Genomic DNA, 20,736 nt, shown 5'->3' on the forward strand with positions numbered 1-20,736 from the left:
AAAAACAAAGAATGTGAAAGAATTGGGCTCATATCGACCAATCACACTGATTAACGGGGACTCTAAAATATACTCAAAAATACTGGCAGATCGATTGGCACACGTAATTCACAATATTGTATCAGAAAGACAACATGGCTTTGTTCCAGGAAGGTCCACAACTGATCATATACAAAGGGTTATTTCCCTTTTTGATTATACGGGGGAGACAGGAGTCCCTATGTCCCTCATACTGCTCGACGCGGAGAAAGCGTTTGATAGGGTATCCTGGAAATTCCTGGGCGGCCCTATCAAACTGTGGGATTGGCGGACACTATTTAACAGCAGTCCAACAGCTCTATGTAAACCCCAGTGCCTACGTTTTAATCAATGGGGCTTTATCTGAAAGTTTCGCCATTACGCGGGGTACAAGACAGGGCTGCCCCTGCTCGCCCCTCCTCTTTGCTATCTATATTGATGTGTTTATTAATAATTTGGAAAATAACAACTCAATTCCCTCAATCCAAGTCCGTAACGTAGAAACTAAATGCCTAGCATATGCTGACGATATAGCTATTATCACAGGTGACCCCAATAATGCCATTAAGTGGATAGAACGAGAAGCCCATGCTTTTGGTAAAGTTTCCGGCTATAAACTAAATCGTAGTAAAACCCAGATCATTATAAATAATAAAATTACGATGCAAGACCCAAGAATAATTAATAAAGCAATCTACCTAGGCGTGAGTATTGATGCTAATATTACAAGCATAGTTGACGATAATCTTAACCCTCTCATAAGTCGCACCTAGAAGGAACTACTGCGCCTACATAATCTACAGCTTACTATTGGGGGGAAAGCTAATGTCGTCAAAATGCTATTCTTCCCGAAGTTTCTCTATTATTTTCGTTCAATTAACTTTGAATTCTCCGAAACAGTTTTTAAAAATATAGATAATTTGTTTTCACGTTTTATATGGGGATATCACAAGCCACGAAGAGCATTCAGGTGGCTTACTTTACCTAGAGATCGGGGGGGATTGACAATACCAAACTTTAAACTGTATTATTGGGCAACAGTGCTGAGATACAGCGCATATCTTTTAAAAGGAGACACAGACGTCCATAATATTCCCACCCCGCAAGAACTTATTCTGGGAGACGGCTGTGCAGGTTGCTTATGGCGGCACTTAAACGATGATTACTTTAAAAAGGTGAAATTCAAGACCATTTCCAGCACCATTAAAGTATGGCGGAATGTCAAAAAATTAGTTGGGTTAGGCCGGTTTCCTTTCTATACACCCATAATACAGAATTTGGATCTCCCGGAAATATTTCAAGATTTAGTTTTGAATAGATGGGCCGTATTGGGGATAAAACAACTCGGGTGCTTTTTTTCTGTGATTGGTATAAAGTCGTTTGAGGAACTAAACACCGAATTCAATCTATCTAATAGAGATTTCTTTAAATACCTCCAAGTTCGGGATTTTATTTTAAAGAAAGGAGGAGGTCGTATTAAATTCCAACCGAGGCAAACTATGGACAAATTACTATCTATAAAAACCCCTAAAATTGTCGAGATATATGAAGGGCTTAATTTACTGATGCCAGACGATATGGAGAAACATATGGTGGCATGGCAGAGTAGACTTGGCATCTCTCCTTGAACCTCCTTGGAAGCCTTGGAGATGTCAATATCAATCCTAATGTCCATGAAACTCCAAGCACAATTTTATTTAAAAAAAAATCACTTTATTATACCCCAGACAAATTAGCAAAATGGGGGAACGGATTCAGGACACACTGTCTGAGGTGCTCCCTTTCCCCAGCAGATTCAACTCACATGTTTGCTACTTGTCCTTTATTAGGGAATATCATATCGACAATCTCTGACTTTCTTTCTATCCTCGCACATTGCCGTATTAACATTTCAACTGAAGAAATTCTATTAGGTACATCCAACATACCCCAACCCCATTCAATGCACGGGCTTATCTTCATTGCTATGGCTGTTTTCAGACTGTGCATAGCGTCAGCCTGGATAGATCCACTAGCACCATCGTTTGTAGAATGGAGAACCAGGCTGTTTGCAACCTGCAACATAGAAGTAGCGATTTATAGAAACAAAGGGAGGACAAAGCGGATTAAGGGCTTGATGATATGGGCACCTCTGTTAGATTGGATGCATGAGGAATGAAATGTTTGAACCGCTTAGGTTTTATATCTAATGTCTCTCTCTTTATTTGATTATGCTTTGTTCTTAGTTTGCTAGCTTCATGTTCACTGAACAAATGTATATACTTTTCTCCATATATGTTAAAATCAACAATAAGCTAGATTTTGCTACCTGTTCTGCTGGGGTGGGGAGTGGGGGGGGGGGGGGGGGGGGTAATGATGCTTTATAAAACTTAAATGCAAATAAAAATTGTTTAAAAAAAAAATAGTTGTCCTTTTATTTCTTTGCCCTCGTATTTTATTTATTTTAAACAAATGCTCTCAATTTTTTTATTTCACATAACATAACCATAAGGTTAGTATAGTGCAGACACATTAATTAGTGAATTTACAGGTGCTGTTTCGCGCAAGTGAAACTACATTTTTATAATGTTCAACATGAGTCTTTGCAACGTAAAGAGAGTAGTTCTAGTTTTGAGTGATGTGTGAGAACTGAGCATCATCTTTACTTCTTACTAAACTATCATGTTATTCTCAAAAAAATCTCATCCTTCCAGTCTGAGATGTCCGTTCCCTGGGAAGAGCTCATATACCCCTTTCTCTTTGCATTTCAGGTTACATACTGTCCATTTTCTCTTTGAAGCTTGGAGATCATGTCACCTAACCTCGTAGACATTTCATTCTATATCAGAATGGTGTAAGGAGTTCACCCATAAGCGCCACAACCGAAAGCAAAAATATCACAGCTACAGATGACTTTAACCCTATGTGAATATCTGTTCTATTCCTCATGTCTTGTCTCTTTTATACTCCTGTTCTAGGAAAGAGACAGATCCACGACATGGTCCACGTGGAGATCTGGCTTGGCGAGGGACAGCAAACCCTGGGCGCTCGCTGGCAGAAGGGTACTGTGCAAGTGTTCGATTCCTACCGTTTCGTGTCCACTTCATATGGAGACATGAAATATCACTTCAAGTCCCTGGAGACCTGGCTGCAGGGCACCTGTGTAAGGTAGGAAAACACATTGGTCCTGATCAAAGACTACCACCAACGGATTTCTTGAACTCACTGGTTGGTGGGCATGAGTATGGTGTTTTCTGTGTGGGTTAGAGTATGGTGTCCTTGGGCGGATGATTTCAGAGTCACTGGTCATGGTCTGCTGGTCAGGTAAGAGAGCAGGGTGTCTCCTGTCCAGGTAAGAGCAGGGTGTCTCCTGGGTAGGAGAGAGAAGGGGAGTTTCTCTCTTTGGGAGCTAACAGTAGGATAGCTTCTACTACTCTGTGTTGATAGGAGGCATTTAGCATAGTTTCCACTACCATCTCCTATAAGAGACTGAGGGAGCTAACCTCCTTTCACCATAAACCCATCACAAATTGGGGCGTACACTACCTTAAGTTGTGTTTGCATTATTCTTCTTCTTGTACCAATGTCACTAAGATCAGGTGTTACTGTTGTTATTTCATTCCAAATAAAGAATTGCAAGACTCACACAAATAAACTGAGAACTGTTCCCATAGACCTCTTCGCTGTGTACCAAGGACACTTTAACTATCCCAAGCCGTGTGCATACAATGCATCCATTGGACTACTGAACTAACTGTGAGAATATCTTCACAGTCAATGTAGTGCTTCTATGAGATAATATTCAAATTGTTCTGTAGTAAAATGTTTCTTATCGCTTGTTCCCTATTGGTGCATGTCCTAAGAAACACGTACCCATGTCAAATGTATGAATGTCTTTGTCTAAAGTCCTATAAAAGGATGTGCATATTTCTTTGGGGAGGAGCCCCCTTTCCCACGCTTAGAAGGTGAATCTATGTCGGATTTCACTTAGAACTGTACTGAGTTATTTGTACTGATATGCTTTGCAGCTAAATTCACTAATTGCACATATTCTGTAACCTGCCTATTACTCTTTATATAAAGCTTTGAAACTACAACCCTTGTCTATCATTCTTACCAGAATGTTTATCACTTACTACTAAACTTAATTGAGTTAACTGAAGAGACGGCTTCAGTAGTGGCACACAGAAGTCCGTATTGAGACTACACCACACCCAGTCCTATTTGTTGGTGTGCCCATGAACAGGGTTTTAAGGTAGAGTGTTCCGCACTGACAAGACCACGGTTTCCTAGTGTGGTGACTCAAATACAGATCTACTAGGAATGAAAGAAAGGTAGTACAGGAAATCCACCATCCACATTAAGAGGATCATTTGGCTTCATTAAGAGAACTGAGTGGTCTACTATGCCATGGTGAGCTGTGTAAACATATGATAGACAGAATGCTGAACAAATCAACCATTTACCCTCAGTCAAGAAATCTGGGTTAAATCCATTATTTTTTGCTCACCATGCCACCCCAGTTTGGACCGAGCCATATGTCAATCAGTCTTGACCCTGCTTCTCATGGGAACAGCCCAGCCTGAATTGCCAAGCCAGGTCCTCCCTGGACCGGAAACAAGCATCCTGGGACTGGTTCCGGGGTATTACGCCTCATCAGCCATGCTAGATTGAATCCAGTTGCACAGTGACCAAGGGAACCACGTCTGGGCATACCCATCGCTCTTAGGGTGAAAAATGCTGCACAAAAAAATGATGGATGGAATGCTGAACAAATCAAACTTTCACCCCCAATCAAGAGATCTGGGTAAATCCATTGTTCTTTTGCTCATTATCCCACCCCGGTACAAAAGGGGGTGGTGATGGACGGAGCATCTGAATCAATCAAACACTCACACCCAGTCAAAAGATCAGGGTTTAATCCATCACCGTTCTTTAGCCCACTCTGCCACCCAGTTCAGACTTGGCTATATGCAAATCAGTCTGACCCTGTGCCTCATGGGAACAGTCCAGCCCGAACTGCCAAGCCATGTCTTCCCTGGAGCGGAAACAAGCTTCCGAGGACCGGTTTCTGGCATTCCAGCCGTCTTCAGCCATTATCCCACCCCAGTCTGGACCCAGCCATATGCAAATCAGTCTTGACCCAGCTTCTCATGGGGACAGTCCAGCCTGAACTGCTCAGACAGGTCCTCCCTGGACCGGAAACAAGCATCCTGGGACAGGTTTCAAAGTATCACCCCTCATCAGCCAGACTTGTTTGAATCCAGAGGCACAGCAAGAAAGGGACCCACGTCTGGGCATACCCATCCCACTTAAAGAGAAAAATGCTGGGCAAACAAATGATGGACAGAATGCTGAACAAATCAAACATTCCCCCCAGTCAAGAGATCTTGGTTAAATCCATTGTTCCCAGCCGGTTCAAGGATGCTTGTTTCCAGTCATGGGATGGCCTTGGCTGGCAGTTCGTGCTGCATTGTTCACATGGGGAGCAGGGTCAAGACTGATTTCCATATGGCTGGGTCCAAACTGGGGTGGTTTGGTGAGCAAAAATACAATGGATTTATCCCAGGTCTGTGACTGGTGATGAATGTTTATCAATATTCAACATTCCGTCAATCATATTTTTGTGTTGCTATAGTCGCACTAAGTGGGAAGGGTATGTCCAGACATGGGTCCCATGCTCACTGTGCCACTGGATTTAAGCTAGCCTGGCTGATATGGGGTGATGCCCCAAAACCGGCCCCAGGATGCTTGTTCCGGTCCTGGGAGGACCTTTCCTGGCATTTCAGGTTGGACTGTGCCCATGGGAAGCAGAATTAAGACTGATTTGCATATGGCTAGGTCCAAACAAGGAAAGCATGGTGAGCAAAAAAACATTGGATTTAATCCAGATCTGTGACTGGGGTGAATGTTTGACAATGTTCAGCATTCCGTCCATCATCTTTTTGTACTGCTGTAGTGAGCTGGTCAGCATTTTTTTCAATTTAAAGAAAAATTACCAAAGCTGGTGTTTGTTTTCAGAAAAGGTAAATACAGGGCCCATGGTATAATGAAGGGATGTATCCTAGCATGTTGGGTACACTGAGGTTCTTCTTGCCTTGTACTTCAATGGTCTGCATGGCATTCCTCTCTGCATTATATATTCCCAAAAAGGGGAAATAACGTCTGGCATATTGTTGGAAAACCTGCCATTGATGCCACATCAGCTATTTGATAGGTGAGCTGGGTGTTTTCGACAGCAGACTTAGGAGTTACTCCGGCATCAGAAACATAGCGCTTTCGCCCACCTGATGCAAGTGGAAAATTAGATTTTGGCAAATGAAAGCTCTTCAGAGTCTCTCCACTGTCCTATAACTGCCAACATCTAAGTGAGCCCCTAAATTAAAAAGATGGCCGACAGGGGCTCCACATAGGCCAGTGTCTTGCCAATGCTACCAGACTTTCAAATGCCCCTTCCTGTCTTGGAGTCTCCTCTTTTGCCTTCAGGCATATCTGCTTCAGAATCTGAAATCAGTTCTACATTTATTTTGATTCTTGACATCAAAACACAAAATCTGCAGCTTGGTTCAATAGATACAGAATTATAAAATTGCATAATATTATTTTGCAAAAACGGAGGGTTTTCAAAACCAACTCCACACAAAAATCCCAAATCTAGTTCATGGAACTAAATGCTGTGTTGATAAGATGGCAAAGATATTGTGCCACAGGCTTTTGCATCAGGAACATGGTTAAAAATAATTTAATATGTGTGCACGTTTTTGCTTTCCTTTCTATCCTTGTCAAAGTATCTTGCAATGCTACAGAAATTATATACATGCTATATACATTACATGCATACAATCAGTGAATGGATGAGCACACACTGCCTTAACTTGAAGTCAGGAAAGACTGAGGTTTATCTTATTTGGCAATTACACTTCATTCTGGGTCCCTGCCTGGTGGCCAGAGGAATTGGGACCACTTCCAAATCCTGTGAAAAAGGCAAAGAACTTGGGAGTGGTCTTTGACGATAAACAGAATTGTGGAAATCAGTTCAACATGGTCTCATCCTCATTTCACACCTTAAGTATGATCAAAAAGACACCTCCTTTCCTTCCAATAGATGCTAAAAAACTGTTATACAGCTTTAGTCCTGCCCAAACTAGATTATTGCAATGGCCTATACTTAAAACTACAAGAACAGTATCTGAATAACTTACAGATTTTACAAAAAGTGTCAGCCAGTTTACTTCTTGGTATTCATAAATTTCACTTAATCTACCAGGCTATACATAAACTACACTGGCTGCCAGTCAGTTATATACTTTAAATTTAAAGCTCTCTGTTTAGCCTATATGGCCTTGCATGACATCGGCCCTGGGTTCCTGAGGAAGGCATTCATTTGGTACGAACCCACTAGAAATCTCTGAACCTCAGGGACAACGAAAACAGTGGTCCCCAGATGTTATGTTATGTTATTAACACTTATAGAGCGCACGATTACCCTTGGATGTCCTGGCGCTAAGCATTGGTCTCCTGCATTTATGCGGGAGTATTATTGTGAAAAAAGCCATGTCTTCAGGCTCTTCCGAAACATGAGGAGGTTTGGAGCATTTTTTAAAGTCATTGGTATCTCATTCCAGGCTCTTGAAGCACAGTAAATAAAGCTCCTACCTCCCCAGTTGAGTCTTCTTATCCTGGTAATTTGTGTTAGTTTGGCACTGGTAGATCTCAATGTCCTCTTAGGCACATACCGTTGGAACCTATGCCTAAGGAATTCTGGACCAGTCCCTTTGGCCGCCTTATAGACTATACACAACGCCTTAAAGCGAGATCTTTGTTTTATAGGAAGCCAATGTAGCTTCCTAAGCTCACCTTTAACAGAGGCATATTTAAGAGGATGAAACGGGGAGGAAGAAGCTTTATTACGGGTGCAGCCAAGATCTGGAATCTTCTTCCACCGCCCATTAGGGCGCTACCCTCCTTGTTCTTCTTTAGAAAGGAGTTGAAAACATGGCTTTTTAATAACTACGGGTAGCTTCTTAGTTGTGTTTGAGCAATGCCATCACCATGTCCTACTGGTATACAAGCGTGTTACAATTCGCTTTAAAATAACATAACATAACATAACATAACATAACATAACGAGATGCTACACAGAAGAGATGAGCTTGACCATGATTATGAATCGAGCTTTTTGTGGCACATCACCTGGAATGGTTGCGCAGCCTTGATATTAAATACAGTGCTTCAGACAATGAAGGAAGCTGTTGCGCAGATAGCATTGGGACATTATCAATTCTCTGCTCTAGGCATGGGGTAAATCATGCCAACCCTCCCGATTCAGTTGGGAGACTACCAATTTCAAAACGAATCTCCTGCCTTTCGATTTCTGGATGCAGAAACCTGATTGCCGAATGAGGATCTGCGCCACTTTTGGGCCAGAGGCCTGGCTTACGGCATCCTTCCCACGGATACGTCAGAATTTCTTACACATCCTTTGGACCTTGTACCTGAGAGCCCCGTATTGCAAATATGGCACATCCATGGCGTTGTAAGGATTTTCCAAGCAGGTGCAATACATTTTGATGCATCGCTGCCTTAGCTCAGCGATGCATCATTTCTTGAAAATAGGACCCTCGATTTTTAAAACCCCAACAACTTTATTTTAGGTGTTTCCCGCCTAAAATTGCCTCTGCTACCACACAAGTCAAAGGGGAAAATACATTAGCCCAAATTGTTTCTCGAATTTGCAGTTTTAAAATGTTGTCTTGAATGGGTAAATGTGTGCGAGGGAACTTGTGCCGGGCGGGGGAGAGTGTGTTGAGTGTAAGGGAGGTTTGGTTGCTATCTGGCTGTGTTTTTACCAGCGTCACCATAATTGTTATGTACCCACTGGTGCAAAAATTGGGAAAATCATCTAAAGACAGTATTTTATTCCCCTTATAGTTACATACTTTAAACGGTAAACGTGAGAAGACATGACTTTAAGATGTGTTCCACGGCTGCCTTAATGATCCCTCGCTGATAACTAAACAAAGCAAGGGCAGAAGAGCCATTTTACAAAATAAAAACAGATGCTTTTTTTAATATAGATTTATCGAAGTATCATGTTCAGGCATTTGGAGAATCTTAAAAAGTTGACAAATGGCTGGTATTTTTTTCTGGCAAAGGTGTCAATCCAGGGATGAGGAGGATGTTCCTTGGCAGAGAACAGCAATACATGCTGCCCCTGGCCTTAAAGGCGAGTTGGGCGGAGGCCAAGGAATAGGGCTGGGCCGCATTGCAGCTCATTTCCAAGGCGGTTTTACCAGCTAAGTTTTCTGCTCAGCTTGTGATTGGGAATTTAGTGTGATACAAGAATCAGTCTACGCTCTGTTTGGTAGAGAATTCCTCAATAGATCATTTTTCCTCCTTAGTGAGTAATGTCATTGACAGATTTTGGTGTGTCTACCTGCTGCAGAGTGACTGATTGTAGTCAGGGTACCCCCTTTTCTGTACCTCTGGTCCAAGGTCTGCTAACCCAGCCCTGTATATAATTCACATGCTCACTCATGGTCCAAACGGTTTCCCCTCATCGATGTGTATATGTGAGTGTTCATAATTGGACGGCGTCCCCGTGACAAGATGTCCCGCCCTTGAAGGGCGGACATCTTGCAAATGGAAAATACCATGAGGCATGGGGAGAACTGGGGCTCTCGGGCCAGTACAAGGAGAGGAGTGCTCAAACAAAGGAACTGTGGTGAGTTGGGGGGAGGGTTTAATTTAGCACAAAATGGGGCTATGGGCCGGTACAGGGTAGGAGTTTGGCATGGGTGGGCGCTTTGATGAGGGGACACATGCAAGAAACATTTCCAGCTGCATTGTTGCAAGTCTCCCAACATATTGCGCACCCTTGATGATGACTTTGTTGTGCTTGTCCAGACAGCCACACAAAGGATGCATTTTACCCTCTATTGACTGTCTAGTAAGCTTAAGAGCGAGACCATATGGGTGAGCACTCTCAAAGCTGGTCTTATGGAAATACATTGATCCATTCAAATCAGAAGCAGTAAAGGCCATATTTGTTATGGTATACCACAGGATGCATAATGCATGGGGTAATACCTCAGAACCCTTTTATCTGAAATGTTCTTTCGAACTGTAAGTTAAAGACAAGGTCATTTTAAAGGACGTAAAACAGACTGGACATTCATATTTAATAAATATGCAACACCATACCTGATGTGTTAGATTATATCTTAGACTAACTTTCACACTGCCTATATCAATACTTTTATCGTCAGCATATATCGATGCCCATCAACACTCATCATCGGGTCACAGGTATCTTCATCTTCAGCTGCCTGCCCACTTGTGCAGTATTGTCCCTTTTTTAGGTCTTACCTACAGTCTGTTGTTAAAAGACCTATTATGTACAGTACCATGTTTACTGTGTGCTTTAGATCAGAACATTGCTTAGCATTAGTTGGCTTTCTTTCGAGTGTCATGTGTTTGCTTCTTGTTCAATGGTTTCCTTCCTCTTTTGTGTTTGTTCTTCACATGGAGCATAGATTATTTATCATCTTTTGATTGGATGACTTGTATTCTTCCACTGCTCACATTAAGGGTACTACTTTTTTCCTTTAACACTCCATGGGAGTGCATGTATTTCATTATTAAATGTGTGCATCAGGAGCGCCCCATGAAGTGATTCACTCTAAAGGGCAACGCTTCCCCTGAGCTGTTCCACTGCTCGAAACATACTAACAACTAAGTGGCATAGTGCAAATAGTCCTTTTGCTCTGGGCATCCAGGCATTCCTTACACAGGCCACATTCAAATTCGCTGCAACTGGGATACAAGGGGACATCTGTGTCTGCATACTAACATACTCTATTTTATGGTTCTAACTCCCCACACTAACATGATTCGTGAGAGTGTGCAAGTTGTAGAGTGACTGGGTACCTGCACTGTAATGTTTTGTGATTGAAAGCTAGCAGTGTTTGAAATGGACATGGTTAAGGGCCTGCTTGGAAATGGGGTGATGGAGAATCATATGATTACTCTAGCAAGTGCTTAATCTGGACACAAATCCACCTGTATCATGTTACATACCCTGAGGATCGCATGGAGCCCATAGGACAGATGGCTTCTCCCCTGATGTTAGCCTTTCTGCCACCTGTCAGAGGGTTTGTCATTACCACCCAACTCAAAATCTGCCACTTAGTCTTGTTTTCCCATTGTGGATTTGTGCCACACCTATTATTTCTGATTAGACTGAGTGTGTCTTTCAGTCATTTTTTAACTCCTTTCTTCTCTCCTCCCCATCTCTTTCTCCCTCCCTCGCTAGATGCACTTCATTCTTCAGTTCTTTTAAAATATGAGTTGTGTAGTTCTCCTGAGTAACTTGCGTGTGTGTTGGTCAGACCGCATAAGAGCAGTGCAAGCCATAATAACTTGTTGTTCTAAGAGTCGGTACATTGGCCTGGTCCAGAGGGAGCGCTTCAGGCGGTACATGACAAATATAGTTGTTTTCAGTTTTGAAATCCCTGAGAGATATGTCCCCTGGGTTCCTGATGACAAGCGGTACACCATCCAGCGCCTTACACTTGGCAAAAATAACTACTTGCTGACATCAGAAGTGCACTTTAGAAACTGTACCTTAATGTGATGAGACGCCTCATTTCACATCAACAGTCACATTTGCCATCACATCAACTCAGGCACTCCAGTCAAAATGTTGGCTTTTTTCGCTGTTGTTCCCCCTGTACTTCCCACATTCATCCTTCATTTATTTCTCAATGGAGAGTTTAACATGTCTAAAACAGAGAAAGAACAAATGTTAGTCACGGCTCATCTTTCCTCCACTGGAATCTTGTAGACTTTTGGAAGCTAAATACATACATATAATAGCCAGAATGCAGCAACCCGATAGGGCAAACAGAATGCTTTCGGGAAAAAAATTTATAAGGATTTTTAAAAAGCTGCTATAAAGCATGTTTTTATAAAGAGATGTGCATGCACGGAGGCTTTCTAAACAACATACCAAAAGCTGGCATTGTGCCAAGTTAAGTTTTTACCACGTTTTGATTTCATTACAAAAAACACATTTTAGGTCAAACATACAGTGGTTTTTTTTGTAACGAGACATGCACTTATATATACTTTCTAAAAAGTGCATCTAAAACTGCCATGTTTTCAACTTTCTCCAGTAGATAGTTCACATTGTCATATTCCAGCGAAAAGGCAAGCATTGTTTTCTGCAGTTTGCATTGCTTGAAGCCAACATGTTCTTTAAACATGACACATTTCAACTTTAGTCTACAAAAAACATAATGGCTGGGTTGCTTGAATTTATCTCAGCCAGTGATAATTACTTGGGCCACATCTCAGTCCCAAACTAATTCAAAGCTGCCCCTGCGTGGGGGCAGGCTGCTCCAAGCACTGCAAATGAGACTGAATCAAGTCTTGTTCACTTTGGGTATTTTTAATAAAGTTTTTTTCCTTCTTGTAGGGTAACCCCCTGACGAAGGGCTCCTTGACAGCCCGAAATGCATTGGGAATTGTCACCATGATGTGATTTGCAATTTACGTTGAACACAATGGATACGATGTATTTCTAGCAACCATGAAAACAATGTGTTGAACCAGAAACTAAGAATTTGAAAAACTTTATTAAAAATACAAAAAGTGAACAAGACTTGATTCAGTCTCATTTGCAGTGCTTGGAGCAGCCTTCCCCCACCCAGGGGCAGCTTTGAATTAGTTTGTGTCATTATAGACGCGGTGTGGACCAGACAGCGATTTCTCCTCAAGCACGCTACAATCCATAAAACAAGCATTGGAAATGCAATAGGTCTCGCAGCATTAGAGTTAGTGCATTTAGAATTGTTTATGGGTTTTTTGTTGTAAATCTTTTGCATTTTTTTTTTTTTGCCAATGCTAAAGAATTACAAATCAAAAAAGCAATAAACAATTGTAAAAGCTGTAACTAAAAATCCTACGAGACCTATTGCACTGTGTGAGGGTGAGGTGTTGAGGGTGAGTGAGGGTGGGGATGAGTGAGGAGTTGAGTGTGAGTGAGGTGTTGAGGGTGAGTGAGGTGTTGAGGGTGAGTGAGAGTGAGAGTGAGTGAGGGTGAGGGTGAGGGAGGGTTATTGCGAGTTAGGATGAGGGGTTGAGGGTGGGTGAGTGGCGTTGCATGGGTGAGTGGCGTTGCGTGGCTGAGTGGCGTTGCGTGGCTGAGTGGCGTTGCGTGGCTGAGTGGCGTTGCGTGGGTGAGTGGCGTTGCGTGGGTGAGTGGCGTTGCGTGGGTGAGTGGCGTTGCGTGGGTGAGTGGCGTTGCGTGGGTGAGTGGCGTTGCGTGGCTGAGTGGCGTTGCGTGGGTGAGTGGCGTTGCGTGGCTGAGTGGCGTTGCGTGGCTGAGTGGCGTTGCGTGGCTGAGTGGCGTTGCGTGGCAGAGTGGCAGTGAGTGGCTGAGTGGCGTTGCATGTGTGCGTGGCGTTGCGTGTGTGAGTGGCGTGCATGAGTGGCGTTGCGTGGGTGAGTGGCGTTGCGTGGGTGAGTGGCGTTGCGTGGCTGAGTGGCGTTGCGTGGGTGAGTGGCGTTGCGTGGCTGAGTGGCGTTGCGTGGCTGAGTGGCGTTGCGTGCGTGAGTGGCGTTGCGTGCCTGAGTGGCGTTGCGTGGTTGTTTTAGCGTTACTGAGCGTGTGTGAAAGAGTGTGATAGTTTTGTTGTGTGAGGGTGATGTTAAGAGTGTGTGTATATGTTAATAATAATTAAGTAATGTGTTGTTTGTAACTAAAGGTGTCCCCTTTGTATTACTTCAGTCTTATGTGTATATTAGTATGTAATTTTAAATGTGTATGTATTGTACTAACTATGTGTATGTTTTGTAACATGTTTGTGTAGTCTCGTTTTTTTTTTTTTTTTAAAATGGCCGACGTATAGCGTCACGTCGACGTCTGCTATGTTTAGCGGTCTAGTTTATTTTTGAGTTGTGTGTGTTTTTTGTTTACGTATTTTTCTAGCCAATCGGAGCGCGACGTTTTTGACGTAGCGTTCCGATTTGCATACGTCAACCGTTGAATTCCCCATTGATCGAGAATGTTGGTGCGCGGAAGGCGTGTTCTTGTCCCGGTGGTGTTGCTGCGTCGTTTGACAGGTAAGAATGTATTCCTAAGTTTATTTTAATGTAATGTAATGTAGTATATATACTATGTAAAATTTAAATACTTGCTAAATTTATTTAATTCACTCGTAATATTTGTAAATGTTTGTAATGTAACATAAAGTAGTGTTTTTTATTGCCGATGTGTAATGCATATGTTTTGTTAAACTGTAATGTAATGTATTAATGTCCTTTTTTTGGTAATTTGACATACAAAAGGGGTTTGTTTCATTTCGAAGTGGTAAATGTGTTGTAATATATTGATGTAAGTTGTTTTTTTATTATTTTTTTGTGTGATGCTGAAGTAGTCGGATAATTTGTTATTGACGTACTTGAAGTATGAAATGAAACTTTGTGTCTTTGCTGACTGTAGTATTTTTAGCAATGTATGAACGACATGTACAGTGAACTAATGTATTTTTCGTTAGATTTTTGTGACTGACTCTTTCTATGTTCGTAATATGTTTTATTGTATTTGAACTAATTCCGTCTGGATAAATGCTATTGTGTTAAGCGTTTCTTTTTTTGTGTAAATCTCGACTATTGTATTCAATGCGTCCCATTTTCCGGATGAATCGTTCTTGTTTATTTCCCTCTGAAAAATTTGATTGTTTCTGAATTTTTGTTTATTTCGTCATATTTGCTTTATATTAGACGGAATTCCGTGAGAAGAAGTGCTATTGTTGTATGCGTCCGGTTTTTTGTGTAACTGTTGACTACTGTCTTTAAACCGTCCCATTCTCCGGATGAATAGTGCTTGTTTATTGCCCGGCGAAAAAGTTGCCTGTTTCACTTGTGTCTTTGTATCTCCTCGTCCTCGCTTCCTGCCACATATTTGTATTTGTTTCCTTTGTGTAATATTGTTGTAATATCGTACGAATTAAATTTACTTTTTGGCCCGAAGACTGATTAACATCCTTGCATCCTTTTAGGTCAATGATGTTAAGTTTTTTTTGTGTCTAACGTATCTGATGCTATACTCCGTCGACCCCCTTGTTTTCCGTCCTGAAATTTCTTTATGTGTAAGAAAATGGCCTAACATTCCTCAAATTGCAGAGTGGGTGAATGCTGCAGAGTGGGTGAATGCTGCAGAGTGGGTGAATGCTGCAGAGTGGGTGAATGCTGCAGAGTGGGTGTATGCTGCAGAGTGGGTGAATGCTGCAGAGTGGGTGAATGCTGCAGAGTGGGTGAATGCTGCAGAGTGGGTGAATGCTGCAGAGTGGGTGAATGCTGCAGAGTGGGTGAATGCTGCAGAGTGGGTGAATGCTGCAGAGTGGGTGAATGCTGCAGAGTGGGTGAATGCTGCAGAGTGGGTGAATGCTGCAGAGTGGGTGAATGCTGCAGAGTGGGTGAATGCTGCAGATTGGGTGAATGCTGCAGATTGGGTGAATGCTGCAGATTGGGTGAATGCTGCAGATTGGGTGAATGCTGCAGATTGGGTGAATGCTGCAGATTGGGTGAATGCTGTCTATTGGGTGAATGCTGTCTATTGGGTGAATGCTGTAGATTGGGTGAATGCTGTAGATTGGGTGAATGATGGAGATTGGGTGAATGATGGAGATTGGGTGAATGATGGTGAGTGGGTGAATGATGCAGAGTTTCTGAAAGATGGATAGTGTGTGAATGATGGATAGAGTGTGAATGATGGAGAGGCAGAGTGCTGTTGCGTTTTTGAGTGTTAGTGTGTGTAACTGAGGGTGAGTCGTTGAGGGTGAGTGAGGGTGATGTTGAGTGAAGGTGAGGGTGAGGTGTTGAATGGTATTGAGGGTGAGGGTGAGGTGTTAAGGGTGAGTGAGTGTGACTTGTTGAGGATGAGTGAGGGTGAGTGAGGTGTTAAGAGTGAGGTGTTAAGGATGAGATGTTGAGGGTGAGTGATGGTGATGTTGAGTGTAGATGAGGGTGATGTGTTGAGTGTGAGTGAGGGTGAGTGATGGTGAGGGTGAGTGAGGGTATGGAATTGTGGGTGAGGTGATAAGGGTGAAGTTAGTGAGGGTGAGGTGTTGAGGGTGAGGGTCTGAGGGTATGCTGTGCTGTACCTGCTCCGTGTGTGAGGGAAGCTTGCACTGTTGCCGCCTGTGCTGTACCTGATGTATGTGTGATGAAAGCTTGCACTGCTGCTGTCGGTGCTGTACCTGTTCCATGTGTAAGGGAAGCTTGCACTGCTGTTGGCTGTGCTGTACCTGCTCCGTGTTTGAGTGAAGCTTGCATTGCCGTTGCCTGTGCAGTACCTGCTCCGTGTGTGATGGAAGCTTGCACTGCAGCTGCCTGTGCTGTACCTGATGTATGTGTGAGGGAAGCTTGCACTGCTGCTGTCGGTGCTGTACCTGTTCCATGTGTAAGGGAAGCTTGCACTGCTGTTGGCTGTGCTGTACCTGCTCCGTGTTTGAGTGAAGCTTGCATTGCCGTTGCCTGTGCTATACCTGCTCCGTGTGTGATGGAAGCTTGCACTGCTGCTGTCGGTGCTGTACCTGTTGCATGTGTAAGAGAAGCTTGCACTGCTGCCGCCTGTGCTGTACCTGATCTATGTGTGAGGGAAGCTTGCACTGCTGCTGCCTGTGCTGTACCTGCTCTGTGTGTGAGGGAAGCTTGCACTGCTGCCGGCTGTGCTGTACCTGATGTATGTGTGAGGGAAGATTGCACTGCAGCTCTCGGTGCTGTACCTGTTCCATGTGTAAGGGAATGCTGTTGCCTGTGCTGTACCTGCTCCGTGTTTGAGTGAAGCTTGCATTGCCGTTGCCTGTGCTGGAGCAGCTCCGTGTGTGATGGAAGATTGTGAGATCTGGCATAACGGAAGGATTGGTAGTGCGTGCACAGTTTTTTTTTTTGTTTGTTTATTGTTGTAGTGAAAAGTTTTATGTATGCACTGTGTATGTTCTCTTTGTGTGTTTTCTTTTTTATATTTTCTTTATTTCAGGGAATGAGCTGCTACGATGGACAGGTAATGACAAATTAATTTGCATAATATTGAAGCGTGTCTTTGTGACTTTTATACTTTTGTTTATTGATTTGCTTATTGTAAAGCTAATGTAATTATTTTATTAGGTCTCTCTGCTCGCATGTACTTTCTGCCTGGCTTCTTGCATTTGATTTTTATTTTATCAATGGCTGCTATTTCGGTGTATTTGTTGCCATGGATTGTGTTCCGTTTTGCCGTACGTGTTTTTTGGTCGCACTTGGCTTGTGTATACGTTTCTAAAATTATTTAGTGTATGTAATTAAAAGTTTTTTTTTTTCTGTTCTAGTAAAGGGTATTACGCAATGTATTCCCTTTACGTTTGTTACATAAGGGATGTTAGCGTTCTATTTTTTAATTGATGGTGATGTAATTATGAGCGTTACGTAATTTTTAGCCAATCGCAGCTCTACGTTGTGTGACGTAGCGTTGCATTTGACATGCGTCAACGGGGCTTTTTCCAAATTGATGTGAATGTTCGTGCGGTAAAGGTGTGTTATTCCTCCGTGTTTGTTGCTGCGTCGTTGCGTGTGTGAGTGGCGTGTGTGAGTGGCGTTGCGTGGCTGAGTGGCGTTGCGTGGGTGAGTGGCATTGCGTGGGTGAGTGGCGTTGCGTGGGTGAGTGGCGTTGCGTGGGTAAGTGGCGTTGCGTGGGTGAGTGGCGTTGCGTGGGTGAGTGGCGTTGCGTGGCTGAGTGGCGTTGCGTGGCTGAGTGGCGTTGCGTGGCTGAGTGGCGTTGCGTGGGTGAGTGGCGTTGCGTGGGTGAGTGGCGTTGCGTGGGTGAGTGGCGTTGCGTGGGTGAGTGGCGTTGCGTGGGTGAGTGGCGTTGCGTGGGTGAGTGGCGTTGCGTGGCTGAGTGGCGTTGCGTGGCTGAGTGGCGTTGCGTGGCTGAGTGGCGTTGCGTGGGTGAGTGGCGTTGCGTGTGAGTGGCGTTGCGTGTGTGAGTGGCGTTGCGTGGGTGAGTGGCGTTGCGTGGCTGAGTGGCGTTGCGTGGCTGAGTGGCGTTGCGTGGCTGAGTGGCGTTGCGTGGGTGAGTGGCGTTGCGTGGGTGAGTGGCGTTGTGTGGGTGAGTGGCGTTGCGTGGGTGAGTGGCGTTGCGTGGGTGAGTGGCGTTGCGTGCCAGAGTGGCGTTGCGTGCCAGAGTGGCATTGCGTGGGTGAGTGGCGTTGCGTGGGTGAGTGGCGTTGCGTGGGTGAGTGGCGTTGCGTGTGTGAGTGGCGTTGCGTGTGAGTGGCGTTGCGTGTGTGAGTGGCGTTGCGTGGCTGAGTGGCGTTGCGTGGCTGAGTGGCGTTGCGTGGCAGAGTGGCAGTGCGTGGCTGAGTGGCGTTGCATGTGTGCGTGGCGTTGCGTGTGTGAGTGGCGTGTGTGAGTGGCGTTGCGTGGCTGAGTGGCGTTGCGTGGGTGAGTGGCGTTGCGTGGGTGAGTGGCGTTGCGTGAGTGAGTGGCGTTGCGTGGGTGAGTGGCGTTGCGTGGGTGAGTGGCGTTGCGTGGCTGAGTGGCGTTGCGTGGCTGAGTGGCGTTGCGTGGCTGAGTGGCGTTGCGTGGGTGAGTGGCGTTGCGTGGGTGAGTGGCGTTGCGTGGGTGAGTGGCGTTGCGTGGGTGAGTGGCGTTGCGTGGGTGAGTGGCGTTGCGTGGCTGAGTGGCGTTGCGTGGCTGAGTGGCGTTGCGTGGGTGAGTGGCGTTGCGTGTGAGTGGCGTTGCGTGTGTGAGTGGCGTTGCGTGGGTGAGTGGCGTTGCGTGGCTGAGTGGCGTTGCGTGGCTGAGTGGCGTTGCGTGGGTGAGTGGCGTTGCGTGGGTGAGTGGCGTTGCGTGGGTGAGTGGCGTTGCGTGGGTGAGTGGCGTTGCGTGCCAGAGTGGCGTTGCGTGCCAGAGTGGCGTTGCGTGGGTGAGTGGCGTTGAGTGGGTGAGTGGCGTTGCGTGGGTGAGTGGCGTTGCGTGCCAGAGTGCCGTTGCGTGCCAGAGTGGCGTTGCGTGGGTGAGTGGCGTTGCGTGGGTGAGTGGCGTTGCGTGTTGCGTGCCAGAGTGGCGTTGCGTGCCAGAGTGGCGTTGCGTGCCAGAGTGGCGTTGCGTGCCAGAGTGGCGTTGCGTGGGTGAGTGGCGTTGCGTGGGTGAGTGGCGTTGCGTGGGTGAGTGGCGTTGCGTGGGTGAGTGGCGTTGCGTGGCTGAGTGGCGTTGCGTGGCTGAGTGGCGTTGCGTGGCTGAGTGGCGTTGCGTGGGTGAGTGGCGTTGCGTGCCAGAGTGGCGTTGCGTGCCAGAGTGGCGTTGCGTGCCAGAGTGGCGTTGCGTGGGTGAGTGGCGTTGCGTGGGTGAGTGGCGTTGCGTGGGTGAGTGGCGTTGCGTGGGTGAGTGGCGTTGCGTGGGTGAGTGGCGTTGCGTGGGTGAGTGGCGTTGCATGGGTGAGTGGCGTTGCGTGGCTGAGTGGCGTTGCGTGGCTGAGTGGCGTTGCGTGGCTGAGTGGCGTTGCGTGGGTGAGTGGCGTTGCGTGGGTGAGTGGCGTTGCGTGGGTGAGTGGCATTGCGTGGGTGAGTGGCGTTGCGTGGGTGAGTGGCGTTGCGTGGGTGAGTGGCGTTGCGTGGGTGAGTGGCGTTGCGTGGCTGAGTGGCGTTGCGTGGGTGAGTGGCGTTGCATGGCTGAGTGGCGTTGCGTGGCTGAGTGGCGTTGCGTGGCTGAGTGGCGTTGCGTGGCTGAGTGGCGTTGCGTGGCAGAGTGGCAGTGAGTGGCTGAGTGGCGTTGCATGTGTGCGTGGCGTTGCGTGTGTGAGTGGCGTGCATGAGTGGCGTTGCGTGGGTGAGTGGCGTTGCGTGGGTGAGTGGCGTTGCGTGGCTGAGTGGCGTTGCGTGGGTGAGTGGCGTTGCGTGGCTGAGTGGCGTTGCGTGGCTGAGTGGCGTTGCGTGCGTGAGTGGCGTTGCGTGCCTGAGTGGCGTTGCGTGGCTGAGTGAAACAGGCAGAAACGTAAATGGAGAGGGGGGTGAGAGTTAAAAGAGAGAGTGAAACAGGCAGAAACGTGAAGAGTTAAAAAAAAAAGCAAATGAATCTAAGCTGCGAGATGTGGCATAACAGAAGGATTGGTACTGCGTGCACCGCTGCTTGGGGTATCTGCGAGATTTGTGTAAGTAAATGGAGAGGGGGGTGAGAGTTGGAAGAGAGAGTGAAACAGGCAGAAACGTGGGGAGTTAAAAGAAAGAGGGAATGAATCTAAGCTGCGAGATGTGGCATAACAGAAGGATTGGTACTGCGTGCACCGCTGCTTGGGGTATCTGCGAGATATGTGTAAGTAAATGGAGAGGGGGGTGAGAGTTAAAAGAGAGAGTGAAACAGGAAGAAACGTGGAGAGTTAAAAGAAAGAGCGAATGAATCTAAGCTGCGAGATGTGGCATAACAGAAGGATTGGTACTGCGTGCACCGCTGCTTGGGGTATCTGCGAGATTTGTGTAAGTAAATGGAGAGGGGGGTGAGAGTTAAAAGAGAGAGTGAAACAGGCAGAAACGTGGAGAGTTAAAAGAAAGAGCGAAAGAATCTAAGCTGCGAGATGTGGCATAACAGAAGGATTGGTACTGCGTGCACCGCTGCTTGGGGTATCTGCGAGATTTGTGTAAGTAAATGGAGAGGGGGATGAGAGTTGGAAGAGAGAGTGAAACAGGCAGAAACGTGAAT

General features: G+C 45.5%; 1 protein-coding gene across 1 annotated transcript in view; it reads left to right on the top strand.

The window, feature by feature from the left end:
• Nucleotides 1–2,981: 2,981 nt before the first annotated feature.
• Nucleotides 2,982–20,736, top strand: part of TTLL10 (tubulin tyrosine ligase like 10) — a 389,096-nt gene continuing 371,341 nt past the window's right edge. The window contains exon 1 of the mRNA XM_078642368.1: nt 2,982–3,165. Within this exon, the coding sequence (XP_078498494.1) occupies nt 2,996–3,165 (170 nt within the window). The 5' untranslated portion in view covers nt 2,982–2,995. The remainder of the gene's footprint in view (nt 3,166–20,736) is intronic.

Source organism: Lissotriton helveticus, chromosome 5_1 (genome assembly GCF_964261635.1).
Source record: "Lissotriton helveticus chromosome 5_1, aLisHel1.1, whole genome shotgun sequence".
NCBI lineage: Eukaryota > Metazoa > Chordata > Amphibia > Caudata > Salamandridae > Lissotriton > Lissotriton helveticus.